Raw genomic sequence first — 26,993 nt, forward strand, 5'->3', positions numbered from 1 at the left:
AATTTGATATTAATTCTTCTAATTATGCTGTGTCACTAAAGGTACAGGCATCATGCTTATGAATTTTCTGCTTGTGTCACAAGGTTAATTTCGCATATGGGAGTGTATGCGATCATTCCATTTAATAAAGACATACACACCTACCTACTGATTAAAAATCTTCATTTTGTACGCCTACTGTGCTGTTGGTAGTGCTGTCTATAATGTGCCCTTTCAAATTACTTTTATTGATTCCAAAAAGAAAAATATTACGAGACCATTGATTCAGTATTACGATGTAATGGGGTACTGGTACTTTATGTCAGATCAATCAATGTATGTTGGTTTATGAAGCTTAAAAAATACAACTTTAAAATTATTATGTACTCACATACGTATATTTCTCCCATATTTGATTTAACATACATTGCTACAGCATACTTTAACAATTTTCATACATTCAAAAGACTACAAATTATATCCTGTATTTATGCAGCCTAATATAACTTCACCACTAAAAAGAAAGGTGGCATAAAATTTATTTCGTAGTACATATAAAGTTTTTAAATAAATATTACAGTACAATATATCCTAATAAATTAAATTCAAACAAAACTGTTTCTACAATCACAATCATCTAGAAATATGTGCAGCTACAAATGCAAAAGGCACAAAAACACATGTGAATCTCTTGCAGACATCTGTCAGTGCTAACTCACATTCACTCATGTTATACAAATTGTGCATTTTGTAACTGCTACATTTCACAAAGTGGCTTACAAAATGTCACGAAACACCTCTACAATCCAATTATCGCTTTCAAATCTTGTTATATTAAGTTCAAAAACTGCAGCACTCTCACCAGTTTATTTTTTAAATTATCTGTTGTTACTTTTTCTCAATATACAAAAATTGAGACATGGAGTAAAAAATAGCACAGTATGAAAAGTTTCTTAACATTTCATAACAATTCACAATATATATTATATATATGAAGTGTCTGTAATCATTAAAAGCAGACAGTATTTTCGGAAAACGTTATTATAGAAAAAAATGGCTTTCAAGATACCCTACAAGAATGAAATATTTTAAGTTGTTTAGTTGGACATACACTTTGATTAAGAACATAGAGGCTTCCCCCAAATATTCAGATCTGAAGTGTATGATACCCTTCTGTCTTAAAGAAAAACTACTTTATCAAATTACTTATTCCAAACTACCAGCATGGGAAGAACGTCTGTCTTATTCTCATATGAATTTCATGTTACACTCTCATTTCAAAACATATGTCCACCTTTGCAGTAATTTAGAGTACTCTGGCCAAGTTTATTTTTAGAAATCCATTGATCTTTGACAAGATTATTATCGGACATAACAAACAAGATAAAGTGACATTCAATATTTTACTATTTAATAACGTATACAGTGTATGCAAAATATCGCTAGTAATGTCACAAATCAGAAAAACTAAATGTAAAGCTCTTTATCACTAAAAACTTTGAACCAGGCTCAACATTTTCGCAGTCAATCACCACAGATTAGAATAATGTATTTGAAAGCTGAAATCAAAATTAATTGTAAGCAGAGTGCATCTAAATATCGAATTCTCTCAAATAAATTACAGTAAAATTAATAACGCAAAGACAATATTTCGTCACAATTATTTTTAATTTTCACATGACGACGTAAAGTAAATGTTACATTCACTGAAGTAATTTCAATTAAGCACTCAAAATTTTATAACAAACTGTACGACTCCAAAGTCCCTTTTAAATAAAACGAATTGAGATATGTGATGAGTACAGCTGTAGGCTTTATCAGTCACTTTACCATACCAGAATTAAAAGATCTCGTTTCGTAAACACTTAACAGCTGGAATTTCTCATTTGAGTTACATTTGTTGCCTGAAACCATTCGTGCTAAAGAATCAAAAACAGAATAGTTTTGCCATTCTGATTTGAAAGAACCGTAGGTAGTGTCATTAATTTCAGGGAGTTATTTCTTTAAGATATTTCAAACTAAAATGGTTATTACAAATTTTGTTTGCTTTGCATCCTTTTTGAGATAAAAATAGTTTTACATGAAACATTTCATAGCGTGTTTAGGGAGAGTCAATTTAAGAGACAAAATACTAGTTTTGTCCTTCAAATAAGCAGATATTTGATCCGAACAAATATAATATTTTGAAATTCCTTTTCAGAACGAAAAGTCACATTTGTTCAGATCAAATTTCTGCATATTTGAAGGACATATCTACAATTCTTTCAAACATTTATCGTAATAGAGCAACAGCTTTCCATAATGAAGAATCAGGTTCAAATCTCGGTAAACCCTGGTGGAATTTATGGTGAACAAAGACAAATGTTGCAACATTCTTTGTCAAAACACTCCAATTTCTTCTCTCGTAAGTTCACTAATGTTCCGTGATTTACAGTTATCCTTACCAGATAGCAACGGAAAACTACTGTACAAACCGATTATTTAGTCCTGACAGCTCAGCAACGCGAAAGAGGGGAAGTAATAGGAGTAGTGGGGAGAGTTCCAGAGTAGAGATAAGGGCGAGCAGTTGGCAAAGGAAAGCAGTACAGGTTAACTATACTGGAAACACAACGCTATACCGCATGTGTGACATCCGATCCAGGCAACAGATTAACCTGAACATTCCTTGGTGTAACTTAATGGACTCGCCTGACCCAGGTGCACATGGCCGGCGACTGTCAGGAATAAATAATCGAATTGTACCATATCATCGTCCCAATATGTCAACTCCATGAAATCCCTCTGGCTAATAACAGTAAAGATACTAAGAGTTGGCTCTGAAAACCAAGTCCTCAGGTATGGCACAATGATGATGATAGTTCTCTATGTGTGCTCAAAATCCCACAAACATCAAGGATTTCTGCTTGTATTATAAAACTCTGTATCAATGACTGAACATTGGAACATGAAATTCAAGAGAGAGAGAGACAGCGAAATAATTAACATATTGGCATTATATTGGTAAAAATATGGAGCAATTATTGTTAATGTTGTAGTGATTTTCTTGTGTTTATAGAGATTTAAAAGAAGTATTTTAATTAATTTCCTTTCAAGGGAACTTGTACATGAAACTAACAAAATTGGTAGGAAAAAATGTAACTTAATTTTCAAACCATAGCCCTGATTCTAGAGAAAAATTAGGCCTACATACAATCTTTCCTGTATGCTAAAAAGAAACTTCTCTTCAGGCACTTTTCACATAGAATACGTCTTTTTCCGCAAAGAGCACGGGCACTCATTCTGGGATAGATGGTGAAACAAGACAAAAAAAAAAAATAGCAGAATTTCAAATTTTTACTATAACACTATGGTCCACAGTCAAATTCTATAGCTATTAATAGTTAGGCCGTGAACTAATGTAACTTCTATAACCACGTTCAATGACGCCAGCACCCCTTGCTATAGGCATGAGGGCACCGAAGTTGTATAGGGTAGACCAGGATAATTATAAACAGGGGTAATTATTGAATAATTTCAAGGGAAAAATTGTTCCGGGGCCGAAATTATTCAAATCTGCTTTACAGGGAGCTTTACCTGAAAGACTAGATTTGCATAATATATACGTCACTGTGTACGTTAACAGAAAACCACAATTCCAAGTCACACAGAGATTGTGTGCACTCGATGTGGGTCTCTGGCGTTTCATCAGCCCATGCGAGTTGTGTGGATATAAAGGGAAAAGTTGAGACTGTGTCAGGTGGAGTTCCCGGGTAGCTCAGTTGGCAGAGTGCTGGTACATTCAATCAGAGGTCCCGGGATCGATACCCAGCCCCGAAACAATTTTTCCCCTGAAATTATTCAAATCTGCTTTACAGGGAGCTTTACCTGAAAGACTAGATTTGCAGGGGTAATTATTGTAAACAAATGCTGTGAGAAATACAAAACTGTTAATATAAAAATTTTAATTCGGAGAATATTTAAATTAACATGTTGGCTAACCTACAAAACAGTTTGGCACCAAATAGGAGTAACTGCTTAGTTGTGGAGAAATGTTTTGTAAGAGTCTACAAAAAAAAGTTGAGAAAGAATTTTGCTTCACCTTCATTTTTGGCATTATAAGTAAATGTACAGTGCCATTTTTTAAGAATATGTTGTTTTTATGAGTAATGTATAGTAGTTAACATTTATTACAATGGTTTTGAGATCTCCCATAACCTCAGTTCATTAAATTATTAAGTGTTTACATTTGCCCCATAGTTTTAATTGCTTGGGGTAATTGTAAACATGTTTTACTATGGTTATATTTCGTACTTTTCAGTAATCAAAGAGACCCCCACTGTAGAGGATTAGATAGGATTATCACAGATGTAAAAAATGGTAACTAAGTTATCGTGAAGCTCAGGAGAGATACGAAATTCCTACATCCGTCATATATCATAGGTTAAAGGGACGAAATGTACCAGTGGTCTAAATTGGAGTTGGAAGGAGTACAGCTGTTTCTTCTGAAACAGAACAAAAAATGTTCAGTGTCTGATAGGTGCGAAAATTGGTGTTTACAAGTACGTCCCTCTCAAAGGAGTAAATGTGAACAGGTGGGGTAAATGTAAACTCGCATTTAAAAGATAAAAAAGTCAACCTTATTATTTTAAACTCATTTTCAGAGAAAAGAAAGATCTAAAAATAACACAATGTTTCTTTATCATGCTTAACATTAGTGAGGGTTGTGTAATGTTGAAATATATTTGAAATCAGTGAAAAGTGTTTACAATTACCCTGGTCTATCCTATAAAATTAACTGTCACACATCCTCTCTCAGTAATATCTCGGCATCGAGAGCAGCTACAGACCTGTGCGACCACTCATTTGATTTGTAATCGCGAGTTCTGCAATATTAAAGTGATAATAGACACTTACAATACACTTTGAGTGAATCATAGTGAACAATTTGTTGTGGGCTGGGACTAATTCCGGAATTTCACTTCATACGAAGAGAAAATATACTGCATGCCCTTCATCATAAATCCATATTTCCCATTTATAAACTGTAACAAAAATAAAACATTCAAATCAACAAAACTCTAGCCAAAACTGAGTGACATATTCCACGATGTAGTGTATTCGTGATCTTTTATTATTTAGCTAGGTTTCAGTACTGTATTTTTATACACCTAAAACATGAGATATGATTTAAAAAATTATCTACAAAATGATCTACAAAGCAGATAGGAATCACAGTCACTAGTCAACAGTTATGAAAGCTGTTGATTATCAAACTCTGTTGTAAAAAAAATGAAAATTTGTGCTCAATTTTAATTAATTTTTGCTATAGTTGATGGTAGACACTTAAAACTCTAACCTACTCTTACTGTATTGCCACATAAAACAAAAATGTCAACTTTTTATCTCAAATATGGTACTTTTGGACTTCTGTAAACGTTAATACAAAATGACTATTTTTTTTTTTTTTTTTCACATTTAATGAGACCTGTTGAATGCCTGAAGTCACTGCATTGTCATTTATCTATTTATATGCAAAGGACAATATTTACACATACACATTACAACTCTTATTCAGAAAAAAACATTAGGCCTAAAATTATGTTTCACGGTAAATTCCTCACGAGAAATAATAATTATTGATGTTATAAAACATTTCTTAGGGATGCTTCACCACCATTTATACTTTTCGAATTAATTAATATTTTTTAAACTATTCTTGTTAACCTAATTTTTAATTTTTTAATTTTTTGGTCTGACCCAATATTTTGGGTTTGCCCTGCGACACAATAGCTCACAATAAAATTTAAAATGAAAAATTATATAAACAGATTTCAGACAAAATTGATTAAGACATAAGAAAAAAAAAATAGAACCAAATATAATTTAAATTGAATGTACACCATAAAGATGCTGACGAAATATCGCTACAGACAATTTTATTATGGTGGTGACGATGGCATCTTGAAGATCTCTCGTTAGCTTGTATTTTTCCCTCCATTTTACAAAGGCTTTCGGAATGGTGCCTCTCGCTCTGAAGAAGAGAACGGTAACTGTGATTTTTTCTATGTTGTATTTCGCCGATAGGTACTGAATTGTGGGCTCGTAGATTTTCTTTTTCTCTTCATTCACTTCAGATGGTTGAGTGGCTGAGATTTCAAATCTGATTGTAGGATCAATTATTTCGGCTGTCTCTTTATTTCTATTTATAGCTATGATATCGATCCTACGATTGCTTCCACCATCAGCAATACAATGAACTTCCTCGTGAACATCTAGATGTTTTATATTATTCCATATTGTGTATATCTCTTTCTTTTTTTTCAGAAACTGAAAATTTTATATATCTAATTTATTATTATAATTGTTAAATTCATTGTTTAAACTATATCATTGTTGCACAATTTATTTGTATTCTGGACCCTCGGGGTCAACTGCAGTTCAGCAGCAGACGAAAATTAAATTTTATTAGCAGTTAATTAAACAAAAACAAAAGAAAAAGTTGACGATTTTTCATATACAAATTCCCCTTTAAATTACATTACTATGTATATATTTTCTGTCACACATCAGTTCACACTAGAGTTCGTTCTAATCATGTCATTACAAAACATTTTCTTCTTCTGAGCACAACAATTTATTCAGCTAACATTTAACCACAGTTCATTTTGTGTTACATGTTCAACAATAACTTTGTGAGGTTATCAACGCGAATTTTACATACACCTAAACCACAGATCTTTAACACACAAACGTTTACACACTGAAGTGCTTTTATTTTGCTATGTGCAGGGCCGCTTTCTGTGAAGGAAGACTATGTGACAAATAATGATGAGCTGGGATCCATAATCTTCTTTTACTTCCAACGACCTAAATCTTCATCTCATTCTACACTCGGATCATTCAGCCTCATACATATCACAATCTGTCGCTTTTCTTTGTTGCATAAGCACAATGAAAGTAAATTGCATTAATGGCTATTATATGTACCATAATTTCTGGTCTAATGAACCCTAAATTTTTCATTTTCATTTCTATGTAAACATATCCTTTCTTTTACACTACACTTGAAAAGAAATTAACGTTTATCTCAAGTTGTTGCAAAATTTAAAATGAAACTTTTGTTTACAAAGTTTCTCCTTTAGACTGTCCAGAATTTACTTCCACAATTTAATGTCTTTTGTTTTGAAAGAAGAAATCATTACATGGCAAGTTAATCATTTATTTTAAACTGCAGCATTTGCTACTTAATTGCAATGATGTAGAAATTAAACCTCAGAAGTATGACACAAACGAACAGGTACTTTTAACGGAACAAGAAAGGAACCATTCCCCCTAGAAAAAAAATACAAGTTTCATGACAAATTCGTGTGTACATTTCCGAAAGGAAGATATTAAATCTCAACACAACACAGTTGAAAAAAATCCAAATTATTTCTCACAGTTTCATAACTCTGACAGGATTTTTGGTTGAAAGGCACAATGGGTCGAAGTCAGAGACTAAGAAAATGTATATAAAGAAAAATGGTTGTGGGATTATGAACTGCACTGTTTTCATGTGACAGCAGGTTAAATGAAGATGACTGTTCTAAAGAGAACAACAATTTATTCATTCTTTGAATACTCACCAGTTGCTGATGATATTTGTTTCTTGTCATCAAGAATGAGTAATATGAAAGGAAAGTTGAGGGGACTGAAGGAAGAAGCGAAGACTGCAGGGCTCAATATAAATTTAAAAAAAACAAAAGAAGTGAGAGTAAATGCAAGAATAAATGAAAAATTGCTATTAGCAGAAGAAAAGATAGAATAAATAGAATCGTTAATTTAAGCACGGAATTCAACTGTATCCAGTTTGAAAAAACATAAATATCCCAACGATGACCAAATTATGAATTTTTAAAACTAGCCTATTGTCAAATCAATTATTCTTTATGCATGTGAAACTAAAGGCTTTACCAACAACCAAAAATGTATTTAAAAATAGGCTTAAGGACTTTACTAATTATACACAGTATTTAAAGGGTGTAAATGATATTTTGTTATTGAAGTGTTGTATCAGTGAAGAATTATGTTGTGTCAGTGAAGTGTGTTGTGTCAGTGAAGTGTGTTCGTAAGTGAAACGTGTTCCTGTCAGTGAAGCTTTATAGTTTATAGTGGCAGTGCAAAGTATTTGAACAGTGAAATGTTTTTGAAGTGTTAGTGAAATCAGGATAGAATCAGTGAAATGTGTCGTAGTTCCAGTGCAGTGAGTGAGTTTACAGCGAAATGAGTGTAATGTTGAAAGGTACTTGTGCAGATATGAACATATCACACTCGTGGGTTTTAGTTCGAACTCAGGGTTAAGATACAAATTAGATTTACTTTAAATGTTATTTTAAGTGATCGTGCTTCATTTAATTTAGGATGTTCCCTGTTATTATTATTATTATTATTATTATTATTATAAATTATTTTTAGTATTAATTATTAGTATTATTATGAATTGTATTTTTAATTAATAAGTTTATTATTGTCATTATTGGGTGTAATTAGTTACCACTGCCACCAGGTATATACCCATTGCAGTGTGAATAAATACATACATACAAACTTGAAGAGTTCCAAAAACTAACAGTAATTTATTGCAAACGTTTATAAACCATTCCTTACAATGCATTATAAACATCAGATGACCAGAAGTTATATCAAATGACACAAACCAGATGCCAGTTGTGGTTGAGATTAAAATGACAAAATGGAAATGGATTGGTCACACACTGAGAAAACGAGAAGGATCTATAAAGAAGATAGCATTGGACTGGAATCCACAAGAAGCCTGAAAGAGAAGCTGTCCGAAAAGGACATGAAAAAAAAAAATGGTGGGGCGTATGTTTTATCCAATTTCAAAATTTACTATTAATTAAATTTCACTATGTCACTACTATTTCACTTTCCACTATCTACTCCAAAATTGTTACATTTTATTAGCAGCTTTGACAATTTCTCTTGGAAGAGAGGCAACAGGATTTTGTTTTTAATGCATTGCCTGCTGGATCACATCCTATGGCTGTTCAAACTGCCTGTCCAATCAACGATTATGCGCAAGTAGCCGCTAGGTGGCAGGTAGTGACTTTGCATATACTGATAATGTTAATAGCGGTGGGCAATGCCCAAGGCTTCTAAACTTCTCATAGGTTGCATTATTATCGAGCTTGTTTGCAAGGGATCGATCAATGGGGAAAGGAGAGCGATTCTGACGTCACAAGATAGCTGAGCACACTAAAGCTCAAATGGTTCAAAGCAGTAACGTGTTGTTGACATTTCATTACCGGTACATGCCCCTTTTTCCAAACTTTAGAATGAGATATTAAAATCAATCAATGTTAGATTTTTTATAAACATACATTTAAAACAAAAAAAAAAAACACCATCTTGGCCCTCTTTAAATTTTAGTACACTATTCCTTTTTTTTCTTAAGGTTTAACCATCACGAGCACGGCTAAGTAGTTTCAATAATACTGAAAAATTCTACAATGAGTTTCATGGCAAGAACACGATTAAAAAGGGGCAGAATATTATAAAAAGAACCAAAGCAAACAGCAGTAAACTATCTGACCAAAGAATATGTGGCAATGTTCGTACATAACATTCCACGTGAAATTTTATTGTTGATTGTACAGTCAAAACTAGGTTCTTTATACGACTCAAGACTGGAAACTAGCAGACGAAAAAAGACGGCAGACGCTGAGAGCAGACGAATTGTTAAGAAATACAGAAAAATAATGCAGTGACAAGTGTAAGTACAGCTTTTATATACACGGTATAAACACTTTCAACGTATTTATATTATTCCATGATAAGTACACACTTAGTTTATACCCCTTATTATCATGTTTATAATGTACGCTGATCAATTTGAAAATAAAGGACCAATCAGCATGGACTCTTCGCGCATCATCAGCCAACTAACTATTTGATTGGCTAATGAAAAGCGAGATAACCTATTGAGTGTATAGAAGCTTTGGGCACTGCCTGCCACCTAGCAGCAAAATAACTTTGATTACGCAGGCAATTTACACAGCTATAGGATGCGATCCAGGAGGCAGTGTTTTAATGCAATAACTGAAACAAATGAATTTACATTAGTTATAGTAACTAAGTAACTATAAACAAATTAATAGGAGACAAATATTGTGGTAAAGTATCATTTCATATCTCATTACGACATTTTTATGAATGTCATAAACTTTGACATTATGTAGGTTAAGTAGGTTATTTTACGACGCTGTATCAACATCTCAGGTTATTTAGCGTCTGAATGATATGAGGCTGATAATGACGGTGAAATGAGTCCGGGGTCCAGCACCGAAAGTTACCCAGCATTTGGCCATATTGGGTTGAGAGAAAACCCCGGAAAAAACCTCAACCAGGTAACTTGCCCTGACCAGGAATCGAACCCGGGCCACCTGGTTTTGCAGCCAGACGTGCTGACATCATGTATCAAAAGTGGATAAATATATATAAATGAAACTAAATAATTGGAAATCGTGTTTAAATACGAAATAACATTCAATATAATAAACTAACTCCTCCATTATTGATCAAGTCATAATGTTTATATAGCTATAAATCAAGCGAACTTTGGTTTTGAGTCACGATCTGGAAATTAAAATTTATCTCCCTCCCCTTGGGAATGAATTTATGTCCCTTGTTTCGTTTTTTGTCCTAGATTATCCTTATACCATGCTCACCACATGAACACACAGCCCCACACTTGTCAATGTTCAGTGTTGGTTCACAATACCCGCAAGGATAAGGATCGAGGGTTGAATCCTTGAAGGTTAACAGCTATCCCTTGAGCAGTTTAATACAATAATGTACTTAAAAAATTACTAATGGCACGAATTGAACATTATTTATGAATACCTCAACAAACTGACATGTGAAAACTAGTCTTCACTGCCAGACATACATTTCACCCAGTCCTGTGCCAGTCCAATTAAATTGTTTTTGGTCTTCCCTTCAGTTGCTAAGCATTTCAGGAATTCACCATAAATAAAATACTGTTGTAAACATATTAATATTCTGTAACTAGATAATCAACTTATGAAGATGTTTGCAATTAAAAGCTTACAGACAAACACTAAGTTTTAAGATATAAAGAACAAAATTTCCATACTTAACACAGGTTACTATGCAATAACCATACTTTTATTCGTCAAATAGATAAAAATATAACTTGCACTCATTGTCTGATATTGCAGCCAAAACAAGAGCAGCATTTGTGCTACAATCCAAGCACACTACATTCAAAAACATCATACAAATAATAACAAAATATAAACTCTTCACTAATACATAACAGTGACAAAACATATAATAATATAAATTTCAGAACAAAAACAAATGAACCATAAATTGTACTGAGCCTAAAAGCTTTCTACACAATAACTTCTAAGCCTTAATAAAATAATGAAAACAGAAAAACAACAATCTAGATAACAAAATGAATGGAACAGTTTGATTGGGGAATGCAATGTCATTCAAGTGGGAATGTTGGTACAAAATGATGTAAACCATCGAATATCTATAGATCTGTTGACATGGCAACAAACAAAAGAGCCAATGCCAATTCAAAGATTTCAAGACCACGTACATGTGTTTACATCACTTTATTCTTTCGTTGAACAGACTTTATGAAAATGCACGAGCACCAAGAAATAACTGGACAATAATCAGCATCTTTCACAAACTCCTATTTAAATTATTATCATTCTAACTTATCCCTAGGCATTCACATCCAGGAATAAGATTCTCTTACATAGGACTTTACGGTTAGGTACCTTCCTTGGAAGTGTCCAGTAATAGAAGTGAACTGTGAGAGGTTATTCTGCTTATTCCAATGTATTTACTAACAGGTGAACCAACCTAACTCAGAAAATAATTAAAGTTTTGTGTGTGTAATCTGGACATAGAATTAATGAACTGCAAGTTACTGATTCAAGAGTTATTGGTAACAGAATATAATTTTATTGTATTCACACCTGGTTTTATTCTATAATGGTTTACTTCCTGTATCATGAAATATCTACCACTTTTACACATTTCATATAATGAACACAACATGGGCAATGATTACATGAACTCAAATACGTAAAACTATTGTACTGATGGGCAGAATTTCTTTATAAATATAAGAATTTTGAATAAAACTTTATTATTGTCCACTTATTTACTAAATGCTGTTCGTAAGTTACAATAACCTTTAGGCTACATAAATGTCAAACTACAGACGTGGACAAATTATTAACAAAATTGACTATTTTTATGATAATTCTGTTTACAAAATTTGACTTTTCAATTTCGACTACCGTACAGTTGACAATTTTGCATATTTCTATCATTACAGTATACAGAAATATGCAAAATGTCAACTGTAGTTCAAATTAAAGAGTTAAATTTTGTAAAAATATATAATAAAAATCTTCAATTTTGCTAATAATTTATAAATTAGCAAAAATGTCAACTACAGTCTAAATTGAAGAGTCTAATTTTGTAAAACTATAAAATAAAAATCTTCAGTTTTGCTAATAATTTGGAAATATCCAAAATGTCAACTGTATTCCAAATTGAAGAATCGAATTTTGTAAAAATATATAATACAAATCTTCAGTTTTGCTAATAATTTGTAAATACGAAAAAATATCAAATGTAGTCCAAATTGAAGTTAAATTTTCTAAAAATATACAATACAAATCTTCAATTTTGCTAATAATTTGGAAATACGCAAAAATGTCAACTGTAGTCTAAATTGAAGAATCATATTTTGTAAAAATATATATAAAAAAATCTTCAATGTTGCTAATAATTTGTCCACGTCTGTATTCATTAAAACTGCAAAATATGTAGATGGACTATCCAGAGGCAAGATATCTCGTTTTTATATAATATTCCCGTTATGTTCACGATAATTTTTTGATTAGTAACAATTTCACCTACAACTGACAACAGATTTATAATTGTAATTAATCTGATAGCAAGGAGAAAGGAGCTGGCCACCCTACCCTATTATCTCCTGCCCTAGTTGCTTCATAAGTGGTGCCATTTTGGTATCACTTTTGAGGTTCAGTCCTGTCTTCGGACAGTTGTCTAAATAAAAATCTGATAGCAACATAACAACATCGAAACACTGTTTATAAAACATTTTTCATCTATTCTGCATCACCAAATTGAAATTTCAACATTTTTCCCCTTTATTATCGTCCTTCTGTGTGTTATGATAAGATTACATCCCCATTTCCCAGGGACAGTCCCCAAATTTTGCTTTTTGTCCCTGAACAAAATTCGTCTCCAGATAGCCCTGGATTTTAAGTGTTAATTATAATACTTTTATGTAAATTCTGTTGAATATCACTGTACCTTTGGTATTCATTCACAAGATAAGATATCTGTGGAATGTATATTGCTAAGATGTCCTCCGCAAAGAGAAAAATTTAAATTGACATTCCATTATTTTTTTTATTCAATGTAGATGAACTTGATCTGGATGAAATAATTTATTTTATGAAATTTCTTGCTTGAAGAAATATGTGACTTCAGAGAAAATAACAAAGTGGCATGAAAAAATGCTACTCTTTGCTCAAAATGGAGTGAAATTTTTTAAATTTTCTCCCAGAAAATTATTTTCTATGTGCAATTCCAGAAGTTGATCAGAATATCTCCACATCTTCCTGGTTAATAATGTTCAGTGAAGAAAATTTTTTTTCTTGTACGAAAATGTTGTGGAGATCCAAAAAAAACCCAGAATGAGTTTAGAAACTGTTCGAGCAATGCTGGCTACCTTAACCAACTTCAACATGACCTGTCAGAAATCTGCTGCAAAATTAGGGATCCAGAGAAGACTTGCTTGAAAAATTCACTCTTCTGAAAATATCAGCAGTTTAAGTAGTAGTTAAGTTGAATGAACATTTTTAATATGTAAATAGAATGAGTATTTTAATTCTTTAAGATGTGAAAAAACAATAGGCCTATAAGTGAATGACAAACTAACAGAAATGTTAAAGGTACGGCAGTTTTTTCATATATTGATATCTGTCCCCAGAAATTGTGAAAAGAATCTGGTAAACTTATGCTATGACTAACTCATAAATCTTAGTTAATAGTGGCGTAAATACATTTCTCATTTTTCAACAGTAATCTCACTAGAGATTTTGATTTATCTAGAGAAAATCAAAACTCGAGTGGGATTTAATTGACTATTACACGATAAAGATTAGAAAAAAATAAAGTACTCTAATACAATAAAATATTAATTGACTTACTGAAATTTTATTTCACTAATGTTAGCTTCACCAAAATGTTCGAACGGCCGCCATTTTCAGTTGACTGTCTATGCTGTAAACAAATGACGATCGCAAAGCATGTTTTATAATATCGTGAAGAATTTGCAGTTTGAAATGTTGGCAAACAAAGAAACAAACGCTAGGGTAGTGATAAAAACAAACAAATGCTAGGGAAGCGATAAAACTGTGCAATAAGCAACCATGATTGGATTAAAGACATCCTTTTGTACCATTTTATTGGTCAAAAGTAGTATGACGTAGTGAAAGTGTAATAGTCATTAAAAATTATAATCTAGCTCAAAAATAAGCTAATTCTAAAATAAAGTGTACAATTACATTTAAAAAACCTTCCCTTTTAAATAAAAAAAACCTTTCTCATTATTCACCAACAACAATAACTCTTGCCTCTGTTTATTACAAACCCATTTGAATCTAATACAGGTCCTCAATAAATTAAAACAAGTCTGTAATGAATAACAGTTCAGTCTGATGTAGTCCATCTTCCACATAGACCTTTAACTCAATATAACATGTTCCCCAGTCAGTTTTAAATAATAACTTACACAAAATCAACAAGTTAATAGTCTTTCACCAAAAATTATACCAAGTTCGTGCTTGTGTTGCCTTTACAAGAGAGTCAAGAGTTCTCCTATCAAGAGAGACTGCATGAAATGCAAATTCAATTCATACACCATATAAACAAACAAAAAATGACTAAAAACTATTCTGAAACCACAGTAAATACACTCTTATTACGAGCATCAGAAGTAGCTTTGGAATATTTCTTAAATTCAAATGCTTATGTTTTTATTTAAAACAATAAAAATAACACAAAAATGGTATGATTCTAACATATACTCATATGCAACAAAATTTATTTATAAAAGATTCTTAAACAAATATATAAATTATATTGCACTGTGTCCATAACTCTGGGATAAATGGCATAATATTTTGAACTTCTTACTTGCATATACATACAATATTTTTTTTTAATTTAATTCCATTAGTTGTGCTTAGAAAATTCAAGAGCATATACACACGTGTAACAGTAAATAGGGTTGCCAACTTTTTTTAAGAAAATACGGGAAGATAAGGAATCGACAAAATTTCACATAGAAAATAGACAAATTATTCAGTTCAGTTACTAAGAGCCAACTTTATTCTTCACTTCGGCAGCTAGGCTTAAATTAACAGTATTTTGATACAGATTTTGTCTCACGTAATAATTGAAATCAACTGCAGTTTTCAACTCTGATTTGATTAGATATGTGATGCTGTTCCGAACATCTGTCCAATTGTTCATGAGGTGAAACATCCTTTTTGTATGAGCATTATTACTTGATGTGCTTAAACAAAACTAACCAGTTTTTCTAAATTTATAACATTAACATGGTTTGATTTTAAACGTGTGAGCACTAAAACCCATTTCTGGTAAGCATTATGTTCTATAAAGACTGCATATTGTAATGTATCTTTTGAACAAACCTCATCAATCACGGCAAAATAAAATGCTTAGAATAACAATTTTTACATTATGCAAAAATAAAGGAGAAAAATGCTCGAAGAGAAGAATAATACAGGAGCCGGGAGACCGTTAAAAATTAGGGGCAAATATGGAGATCCCAGAAAATACGGGAGGGTTGACAACCCTATCAGTAAACAATGTCTTAAGTAGAAGTAAACAATTCTTCAGAACTGATTTTCTTTTTCAGGAAAATGTAAAATAACATCATGTGATAAAATAAGAACACAGCTAACAATCATCTTATAAGTTTACCATTCTGATCTGAAGTGGCCATCAAGATATAAAAAAATATAGAATTCTGCATATTACTAACTAGAGAATAATAAATCATTGGTTGTAGATAGTGAAAATTATCAAGTATTCATAAAAATACCAAAAACCATCTGAAATATCTTGGATATTGAGAAAGAAGACTTCTCTTGCATTATAACTCATAAAAAGCAGTAAAATTATCGAACAAAAGAGGTTAGATTGTTATCAGTAAAATAATTATTTTGCATGAATATTATACACGAGATTGTGAAATGTGTTCATATGCAACGAAGTCATGTTAAAAATGTTTTGAAATGCACAATATTACAGAATAGTCTTTTTCTTTAACATCCAACAAATTTACATTTTATTAGGGCTATTAAAAACGCAATATCAGATATTACCTATGTTATCTTCCAGAAACTTAATCACATTCCAAAGAACATTATTTAGTGCCCTTTAATACCTACAGAACAGAACTTTTACTTTTCCTTCACATAAATGTAAAAATAGAAAATTTATTCATCTCTAGAATGATAAATTTTTCTCTAAACTTTCAGCTTACAGTAGAGAAAGAAATCTGACATTTTGTGAACAATATCCTCTCATGCAGACAACAAACATTTCAGAACTGTTACGTCATTCGTTTTTAGAATTCATAATTATTTCTACCTGCATACTGTACAACACCAGCAGGAGGCATCAGTGAACTAACATCTGACAAAAGTGAAGCCATAACCTCTTTTCTACTGCCTCCCAACTCTATCAATCCACACAAATATTGAAAGTGCGGCTAAAACGAGTTTTGAAACATGTTTAACATAATTTACTATACAGCTTTAATCTACTGTTATATTTACCTCACAATTATCCCTTAATAATTTTTACACAGTTTCTTTATCCAACTATCATTAAATTTTAAATTTATTTAGTCATCTAACAGGTATACAAACGAAAATGAATAACTGTAAGCAAATCAGTAGTGATGTAACATTAGAAAAATTTGTTTTGACTCTTAATAATTTAGTGTCTTAACAATGTGAACAGTTCAGAGCACGAAAGGAAGATTGCACACTTGAATGTCCCCGAATTAAAAATGCTTGTGCTGCCACTGATGTCACACTCAGGACTATAGACTGAAACTCGCACCAGATCTAGGAAAATATGTCAAGAAACATACTGCTTCTGTTAATACATGTAGCAGATAAATTCCAGAACTTATGGACATCTATGAAGTGCAATAAAACAAAAAAAATATTGAGGAATGAATTGTACCACATATTTCACATTTTAGTGTATATACCTACAGTTTTAAAACTACCATCCTTGCTTAAAATTCCACCAAGAAAACATTTCAGTATTGTCACTCAATTTCATCAATACACAATTCCTAAAAGGTTCTGTAACTCCTTTTATGACAGTACTACACACAGTCACGAAGCTTGAGTTGTGAGGATGCTAGGAACAATAGACTGTGCTGGTACTATTTTGCATTGTCTGTAATGAGGCAATATTAGCGATCCTAGTGGTTAGCAACTATCAATGGATGCATATTTACTACGTATTGAGCTTCGTGACTGTATACTGGGTGTTCATTTCAAAGTGTGTCATGACGTCACTGTTGTGAGTCAGCGATTTGAAGCGAGTTTCAGCTTTTATGTCAGAAAAGTTGCTTATTAATCAAGGCGTTCAATCTGAACTTGAGAACGTGTACGGTATAACTTGAACGTCGTAGCAACAGATGGCAGTCTGTACTGTCTGTGTGCTACCATAACCTCTTTCGAACTGTGTTTTGTGCAGCCAAGTCGTACGCAGGGTATTTGTTATCATCGGTTGCGTACGGCAACATTCCACAATACAAATCAAATGCTCCGTGTCCATGTTGACCGTCTAAGTTAATGTCAACAAATACGTAAGTAATTGTCTTAACCCTCTCCCCATATCCCGACAGTAAGAAAAAAACCCACCTCAGTACATGTTTCGAAACGGTTCACATTCCCGCCACTACTGGCGTTACCGTACATATCAGTAAGTACTCTTCAGAATGAACGCCGTACTTGCTAGGCAACTTCTCTGACACATAGGTTATACACCTCTGCGGAAGTGTAGGAAGATTGAATTCTCTAGGCTCCTCGACTAGCCATATGACGGCATACAGCGAGCCATGACACACTTTGAACTGAACACCCAGTATACTAGATTGTGATACGACCAATATTGTTCAATTGTTATTGTATTGATGCAGTAATCAAAATATTTTAGTCCTGCGTATACCAATTGAATAGTTTACATTAACTGTTACATAAACAAATGAATTTAAGTCTCAATTGTATTTTCAGAGGGCTATAGGAACTTCTGAGGATTGTATGTTGTCTTACTGCTCATTCCCAATGGCTTACAGGCGACAGTACCACATTTACACACCAAAGCCCAATATAAATAACAAAAATCAACTGTAATTAACAATTAACATTACAAGAACCATGGAATGCACATCAAAAATTAAACCAAAACCTCCACATTAGCAGTCACCAAGTTTGTGCAATATTTTCAAAGCTCCAATATTAAAGAACGTGTTAATTAGTAAGCAGGAATGTAGAAGCTGGATGTCTGAAGTTGTATTTAAATTGTTTCAAAATGGTAAAAAAATATAAAAGATGTAAATTACTTCCACATTTTTTTTTTCATAATCCCCATTTTTTCTCTCTCAACTTTTTCAGTCATTTACACACAGCTGTTCAATTACTTCAGTTCATTAAAGTTCTAACATTAAAAAAATATGCAGCTGGTGTAAACCTCAAAGGCTTCCTACTACCCAGAGACCAGTGCAATCCTACCCACAATGCAACACAACAAGATACAGTGCATTACAACAAGCAGGTGAGAAAGATATGAACCAGGTCTTCCCCATGTGCCAATATGCGAGGTGAGATCAGTGCAGTGGCTTAGAAGTAGGTACATAAATAATAACTCAAAACACAAACAAAAATCTTTATCTGATGTCTTGCCAGCATTCATCGCGTCTGATTCTTTTAAGTCCTTATTAGTTTCGCAGATTTAAGGGTGTTCAAAATCTGACAAATTAGTAATTATGTATCAAGTGCAACAGTCATTCAATTAGTGATACTTATGCAGAAGAAAATAAATTGCTCAAGAGACACTTAAGAGGCTGCTAGTTATTGCTCCATTAGCCTTTAACCTTATCTCACTACATCTCGCCAAAAAAATTGTAAAAAATTGAAATTGAAATTGTAAAAAAAATTGTAAAAATTGTAATTGTAATCTTGTAAAATTTTAACTTGTTCCACATCTTAAAGCTTCATTGCTAATGTAAGATCTATGGAATACAATAAATGAAATTAAAAAGAAAAAAGAAATGAAAATTCCAAGCCTAACAATGTCGTACATCTTCCACAACAACACAACTATAAATGCCCAATTAAACGCAAAATATTTATAAACATGGTCTTTGTTAGTCTAATATGATATACATTTCTATCATATAACCAGAATCACGTAAAGTGAAGTGGACAAGCATTAGATACATACATTTCTATCACATTAGATTTGAATAAAGTGGCCACAAAAGACTATCTAAAATTTATACTACTCCATGTTTAATTCTGAATGGGAACTTCTGGCACTTCTTTCTATATAAGGTCATCATCACAGAGAGAGTTTAATTCTCACAGCATGATAAACGATGTAGGTCATGTCTGTTGTTGACATTTGGTACTGTTCTTTTGTTTTGTCAACAAATGAATGCAGTCATGTATCATGGCCGACTTGATGTTCCCTTCGCTTTTTTGTATACGGCCTTGACAATAGTAATATTTTCTTGAAACTGGATAATTTCTCAATTCCACCACAAGGCGCTGTCTGCCAAACTCTGGTGTCCACAGAAGAAATACTCAATATGAATTAAAATAAATGGTTAAAGAGTAATAATAACACTTATGAATAATAAATAAGAAAATAGTAAGTATAATTATGTTTAGTTCTGTTAATTATGGTAAAAGCGTGAGTTTAAAAGCAGGGAAAGTACCACATAGTAACCTGTTCAGTTTAAGTAACATGATGACAGAGGCGTAATTTTGTAGTTCATTCGCTGAGTAGAACCCCTAGGCTAAACTGCGATGTTTCAAAGTAATCACTTGGGTAATTATTTACCATAACTTGTACTGAGTTTTATAATTTCACTCACTGCACTGATACATTCCACTTGATATTGCAGATTCAAGAATCATAGTTTCAAGATTTTGCGACTCAGTGGATTATAAGCCGCATTCTTCGAAGGAAGCTTTTCAGTTAAAGCTGCTGCAATGTTATCTAGAAGCGGCCAAACAAATTTCACAGTAATGATATTAGCAAGTCCATTTTGGCCATCTTCATCACAAATTGGCATTGCAAGAGAGGGCATCTACACAGTAACGGCAATTTCTGAACACAAATTTTCTAATATATTCTTGTTTGGTATTCTCTTTCAATGATTAAGCAGCTGATCTAGAATCAATTTTGATGAATACTCTCTTCATCGGCCTCTTTCCATATATTTTCTTGTTCTTTATGTGACGGATCTCTTTCAATTAGTTGGAGTTTTTCGGTTGTTTTTGTTAGATCATCTTGCTTCTCTTGTAACACCTGATTAAGTTGTGTAATTTTCACATGCAATATGTTAATATTTCTTTTTAGCTCCACAAAGTTGACAACGTCTGTTTGCATCGCTTTATGGTCATTTTCAACTGGCAAGAAGGGAATATCATTAACTGATGCTAGCCACTCGGAACATCTTGTTCAAATAGTGAAAAACCAATATTACTAAAAGATTTGCGTTTCTTGGGTGGAGGGAGATCAGTTTTAGTAACTGTTCGTCATGGTCTTCTGATATGTCACTTATACCTAGGATAATGAGGGAATATTGTTGGCACAGCATTTGGTTTTAATAGTCTAAATTTCCCATTATTAGAATAATCTTCTTCCCTGAAATGTAAACTACAAACGACCTTGGGAGTCAGTGCCATCTGGCGGGAATTTCATATTTTCTCGATTACAGCTTTAACACAGGGATCGAAATGAATCGTCAAAGCCGGTAAAGGAGAAGCGAAGCGAGCACATCAAGTCGGCCATGGATATACATTTCTATCATATAACCAGAATCACGTAAAGTGAAGTGAGTAAGCATTAGATACATACATTTCTATCATATTAGATTTGCAATAAAACTTAAGTGGCCACAAAAGACTATCTAAAATTTGTACTACTCCATGTTCAATTCTGAATGGGAACTTCTGGCACTTATTTCTATATATCTGTGAGGCATCATCACAGAGAGAGTTTAATTCTCATGGCATTATAAACGATGTAGGCCATGTCTGTTGTTGACATTTGATACTGTTCTTTTGTTTTGTCAACAAATGAATGCAGTCGTGTATTAAAAATAAGAAATAAAATGTCACCCATGTTACTATTACAACCAAAGTTAATTAACTCTTTTAAATATTTCTTAAGGTCGAAATGAATGTTACATCAGAGCATTACAAATTTAATCTTTAAACTTACTTTTGCACAGAAGTTTAGTTGGAGAGCACTATTGTTATGATGTTGATAATTGTGTGAATAAATTTCTGGACAATCGGTCATAATTCCAGGAACTTCCTCGATGAAACCTTATCAGAATTGTTAACAGATAAATTCAATATTTTCTTGTCTTGGGATCAGATGCATTATACGGACCACCCATCACACATTATATGCAAAAAAAGGTCAGCAGAAGTAATGGTTCGATTAGCGTTTTTAGCATTCGATATTCGATAAGCATTAAATGCTACCAAATTTAAAAAAAATTTAAACAGTTTGTTACTACTGATGTGATTTTAGTCACTTTGTATTATATTTTTGGTCCAGGGAAAATATATTTTGCTATTACTGCCGTTATTTCCATTTTGAAGTAGCCTACAAGTCAACAATATAAAACTGACTGTTAATTTAGAAGTTGGCAACATATTTTATGTCGATTATAACAACAATACATATCGATAATAGCATTCATACCATTCAACCAATAAGGAGATTGGCCCCTACAATGCCACAAGCTTTCTTTACTCATATTTGTTAGTACAAAACAAAATATACAGTTGTCCAGTATTTAAGTGAGTAATCTCTCTTTTCATTATCCATCTGTTAAAAGTTGCATCTTAATTGGAAGACCCTTGTTCAAAATATGGACGCTTTCAGCAGACAACTTGCAACAGGGTTAATTATTATAAATAATTGGGTCGTCCAAGGAAGAGGTGGCTTGAGAAAATCAGTATTTCATTCAGACCATAACAATTTTTCAAGGACTAATACGTAAAAGGATAATGATGAGGATTATTATTATTATTATTATTATTATTATTATTATTATTATTATTATTATTATTATTATTATTATTATTAATAACTATGTCATGTTTTAGCTATAAAACGTATCTTAAATTAATTCGAGAATAACTAAGTCAATATTTGCTGTAAGTTAAATTAATACTTTTCATTTTTAACTGACGAAGTATTAGAAGCAATATGAAAAATTTTCCACTCCACATTCTATTAAATATTGTATCAGTGTGTGATAACTGAGTAAATAAAAATAAATCAATGTCATGAAATAAACACATTATGCAACTATCCTCAGTTAAATACATTGCGAAAGAACGCCTTGTTACGAAAACAATGACAAGAGTACTTATTGTCAAGAAAATACATTAGCTTTTCATGTAAAGTAATAATGTATGCAAATGTAAAGATTAAGAAATTTGCAGTAAAACAAACTCAAAGGGGCCCATAAGGCACTTCGACATCACAGAACAATTTTATAAAGCATCAGACACAGTTAATTAAAATCTATTAGATTATTAAATAAAAATATGGCAAAAAAAGCATTTTAATTTGACTGCTATTATGTTATTAGAATTATCTCCCCTCTTTTAAATCCACATAAAAAATATCGCGATTTACAGTCTCTCCAGACATGGCCACCTTTATGTACTTTAGTGTCAAATTACAGTTTCCGGGACTAGAACACCTGAAAAATGGTATTCACTATGTCTAATGATTTAACAATAGGCAAGAATGATGGCTAGCATAGATTAATTTTTTAAGTAAGCAAAAAGTGTCCAGTAATTTTTATTAAAGGAATCTCATTCAGGGACAATTCTTTCGTGTGTTGTAAATTTAAAAAAAAACTTCTGGCTTTCTTTTCCTGTAGAAAATAGTCATGCTAAGAATTTGTACTGTCCTTAAAAATCCATCATATTCAGCTGGGACTGAAACATCAAACTTCAAATCTGTAAGGAACTAACTCGCAAGATAACAAAAATAGCAATCTTCAGCAACATGGATTGGTTTTTTTAATTATGTAACTGTATGTAAGAATATGAGATTTGATTTATACAAGTTTTCCAGTTTCAAGAATCATAATTTCTGCAGTTCTGTGGCCTCTTGAAAACGATGTTCTATACTCAGGTGGATTAGCATGTCTTCTTTCGATTTCAACAACTCTCAACGCAACAAAATGATGAAAATGAATCTGATTTGAGTCTTGAAAATTACGGTTATAAATAATCTTGCACAATAACAAAGGATAATCACTTTGGTTCTTGTATAAATGGTATATCAGAAGTTTCTTTTCGGTTATTTAAAACTTCTCGATAAATTAGCATGTTTTTATGTACAACAAAATTTTCAGTTTCATTCAAAACACGCAACCAGAAGATAACCGCAGTTTTTTTAAAGAAAAATTTTAATTCCACTCTGACAAAGTCTATGTTCAGCCCAGCTTTTCAAATCCCTAGGTGTGGTATTCATAAACATTTCGCAGCACGCGCTACGAGCGTATTAAGCTAGCCCCGGCTATCCACTGGTTACTAGTACAGAATTCAAATCATATCCTATAGCTAACACTGGTTTATGAATACGAAAAATGCTGATAATCCACCGAAAGCCCGCGCTAAAAATGTCTATGAATACGGCCCTACAATACTTAACGGGAGGCAGAGGTGAATATTTCAAAATCCACCAAATTTATCCGATTTGTTTGAAATTGATCATGGATACTAAGTATGTTATTAGTAATGGACATACCAAGTTTCAACTTTCTAAGTACAATAGTTCTGTAAATATTAATAATTTTATAAAACTTTATATCGTTTGATATAAAATGCTCCATGCACCATATTGTAAGAAATTTTCAATATTTCTTTTTATTTATATGTTCAGAGAAGGTATATAAATAATGATAAGTATTAGTTTATTATGGGAATAATATAGTAATACAGTTATCTTGGTTTTAATTTCATACTTTTAAGGGCACAAAATCAAAAACTAACATCGGAATATCAAAATAAAGATAATAAAAATGGAAAAAACCAAATTTTCATTTTTACTTCAGTTTTGTTCGAAAATTTCACCTCTGCCTCCCCTTAAACAACCATAAAAACATTTTCACAATCATTATCATTTTAAAACTTCAAACTATAAAATTTACCGAATATCAAAAGGACACCAATACTAAATCCTAGTCATAATTGAAAATAAGCTAGTCTCTTCCTTTCACCGGTATCCTATTTATTTCTTGTAATACTTAGTGCTAGTGTCAACAAAACTATTTTGTTTTTAAGTAACTCATTTAGAGATATAAAATTAACGAAGTCTCAAGAATGAAGGATAAATGAGATTTCTGAAGGATTGATGGAAGGAGCAAGTGTAGATAAGGTAGGATAAATACAACTCTTACTAATTTGCCATGATTCACACGGAAGACAAGCAGATTACTGTCTGTGTTTTTTGCGTTATGGGCAAGAGAAATGGGCGCACAGACTCGACACAATCTACATGATACATTAGAAAAGGGAAATAAATAACAGACGACCCTATGAATCAAGCCTGGGTTACCGGCACTGAATTTGTTGTGCTGCACAGTGGCACAGCCTACTGTGCACGTACATAATCACACACACTTTCTAAAGCTAGCATACTACAGTACGGCAGGGTGCTGATATGTGTTGCCGGCCTTCAAGGCCAGATCTTGTTGAACGCAGACATAAAAGCATCGTAGATCATGAATGTGATGGCAACGTCCAAGCACACCCGACTCAGTCGTGGGACTGTGCCCTTGTAAAATCTGAAATCAAGCATTAACACACTTTAAATAAAGGCTGCAGTTACATGATTAAGGATTTCAATCTATTACAGGTCTGTAAAAAATGTGATTCTACATGTCACATGTGCGCTAATTGAGAGAAAAAATATGTGATTTCAGGCATTTTTTCCTACTGTTACCTGAAATATACAATTGCCTTCATGAATTCAATTAATTCTGTTTCTGCGAAACAGTCACAAGTGTATATTTACTTTATATGCCAACAATTTACAAATTGAATAAATAGAACAATGCATTTAAGTTATAAAAATCATTACACAATTCCACATAGGACACTTACTAGAAATAATGATGATAATGATGTCAATAATATGTGATGATGACAGTGATTATACTTCATAGCAGCAGTGATGATGATGATGATGATGATGATACTGACAATGACTATGATTATTGAAAGTAATTGACAGTGACATGATTATAACGATCATGATGATGGTTGACAGCAACAATGATGATGGTTGCTGACAGCAGCAGTGATGATGATAATGATGATTATGATCAAGATTGACAGCGACAACAATAATAATGATGGGTGACAGCAACAATGATGATGATGGTTGACAGCGACAATGATGATGGTTGCTGACAGCAGCAGTGATGATGATAATGATGATCATGATCATGATTGACAGCGACAACAATAATAATGATGGGTGATAGCAACAATGTTGATGAATGATAGCTACAATGATGACAATAGATGATAACAACAATGATGAGGTTGACAGCAACAATGATGATGGATGATAACAACAATGGTGATGATTGACCGCAACAATGATGATGTTGACAGCGATGATAATGACAGTTGACAGAGATGACAATGACAGTTGACAGCAACGATAATAATGACAGTTAACAGCAACAATGATGATGATGGTTGACAGAGATGATAATGACAGTTGACAGCAACGATGATAATGACAGTTAACAGCAACAATGATGATGATGGTTGACAGAGATGATAATGACAGTTGACAGCAACGATAATAATGACAGTTAACAGCAACAATGATGATGATGGTTGACAGAGATGACAATGACAGTTGATAGCAACGATAATAATGACAGTTAACAGTAACAATGATGATGATGATTGACAGAGATGATAATGACAGTTGACAGCAACGATAATAATGACAGTTAACAGCAACAATGATGATGGTTGACAGAGATGATAATGACAGTTGACAGCAACGATAATAATGACAGTTGACAGCAACGATAATAATGACAGTTAACAGCAACAATGATGATGATGGTTGACAGAGATAATAATGACAGTTGACAGCAACGATAATAATGACAGTTAACAGCAACAATGATGATGATGGTTGACAGAGATGACAATGACAGTTGACAGCAACGATAATAATGACGGTTAACAGCAACAATGATGATGATGGTTGACAGAGATGACAATGACAGTTGATTGCAACGATAATAATGACAGTTAACAGCAACAATGATGATGATGGTTGACAGAGATAATAATGACAGTTGACAGCAACGATAATAATGACAGTTAACAGCAACAATGATGATGATGGTTGACAGAGATGACAATGACAGTTGATAGCAACGATAATAATGACAGTTAACAGCAACAATGATGATGATGGTTGACAGAGATAATAATGACAGTTGACAGCAACGATAATAATGACAGTTAACAGCAACAATGATGATGATGGTTGACAGAGATGACAATGACAGTTGACAGCAACGATAATAA

The 26,993-nt window shown here is 32.6% G+C and overlaps 1 protein-coding gene across 2 annotated transcripts in view; it reads right to left on the bottom strand.

Moving 5' to 3' along the window:
- Nucleotides 1-360: 360 nt before the first annotated feature.
- LOC138701006 (putative tricarboxylate transport protein, mitochondrial) overlaps nt 361-26,993 on the bottom strand; it is a 65,958-nt gene continuing 39,325 nt past the window's right edge. Inside the window, exons 6-7 of one of the 2 annotated variants that reach the window (XR_011332420.1) lie at nt 16,772-25,216; nt 361-16,728 (exon numbers count right to left, since the gene is read on the bottom strand). Coding sequence is in view for 1 of the 2 variants with exons in the window: in XM_069827486.1 (XP_069683587.1) it covers nt 25,108-25,216 (109 nt within the window). In the remaining variant the exon portion in view is untranslated. Of the gene's footprint in view, nt 25,217-26,993 lie in introns of both variants that reach the window. The other variant, XM_069827486.1, reaches the window with a different exon arrangement.

Source organism: Periplaneta americana, chromosome 6 (genome assembly GCF_040183065.1).
Source record: "Periplaneta americana isolate PAMFEO1 chromosome 6, P.americana_PAMFEO1_priV1, whole genome shotgun sequence".
In the NCBI taxonomy this organism is placed as follows: Eukaryota; Metazoa; Arthropoda; class Insecta; order Blattodea; family Blattidae; genus Periplaneta; species Periplaneta americana.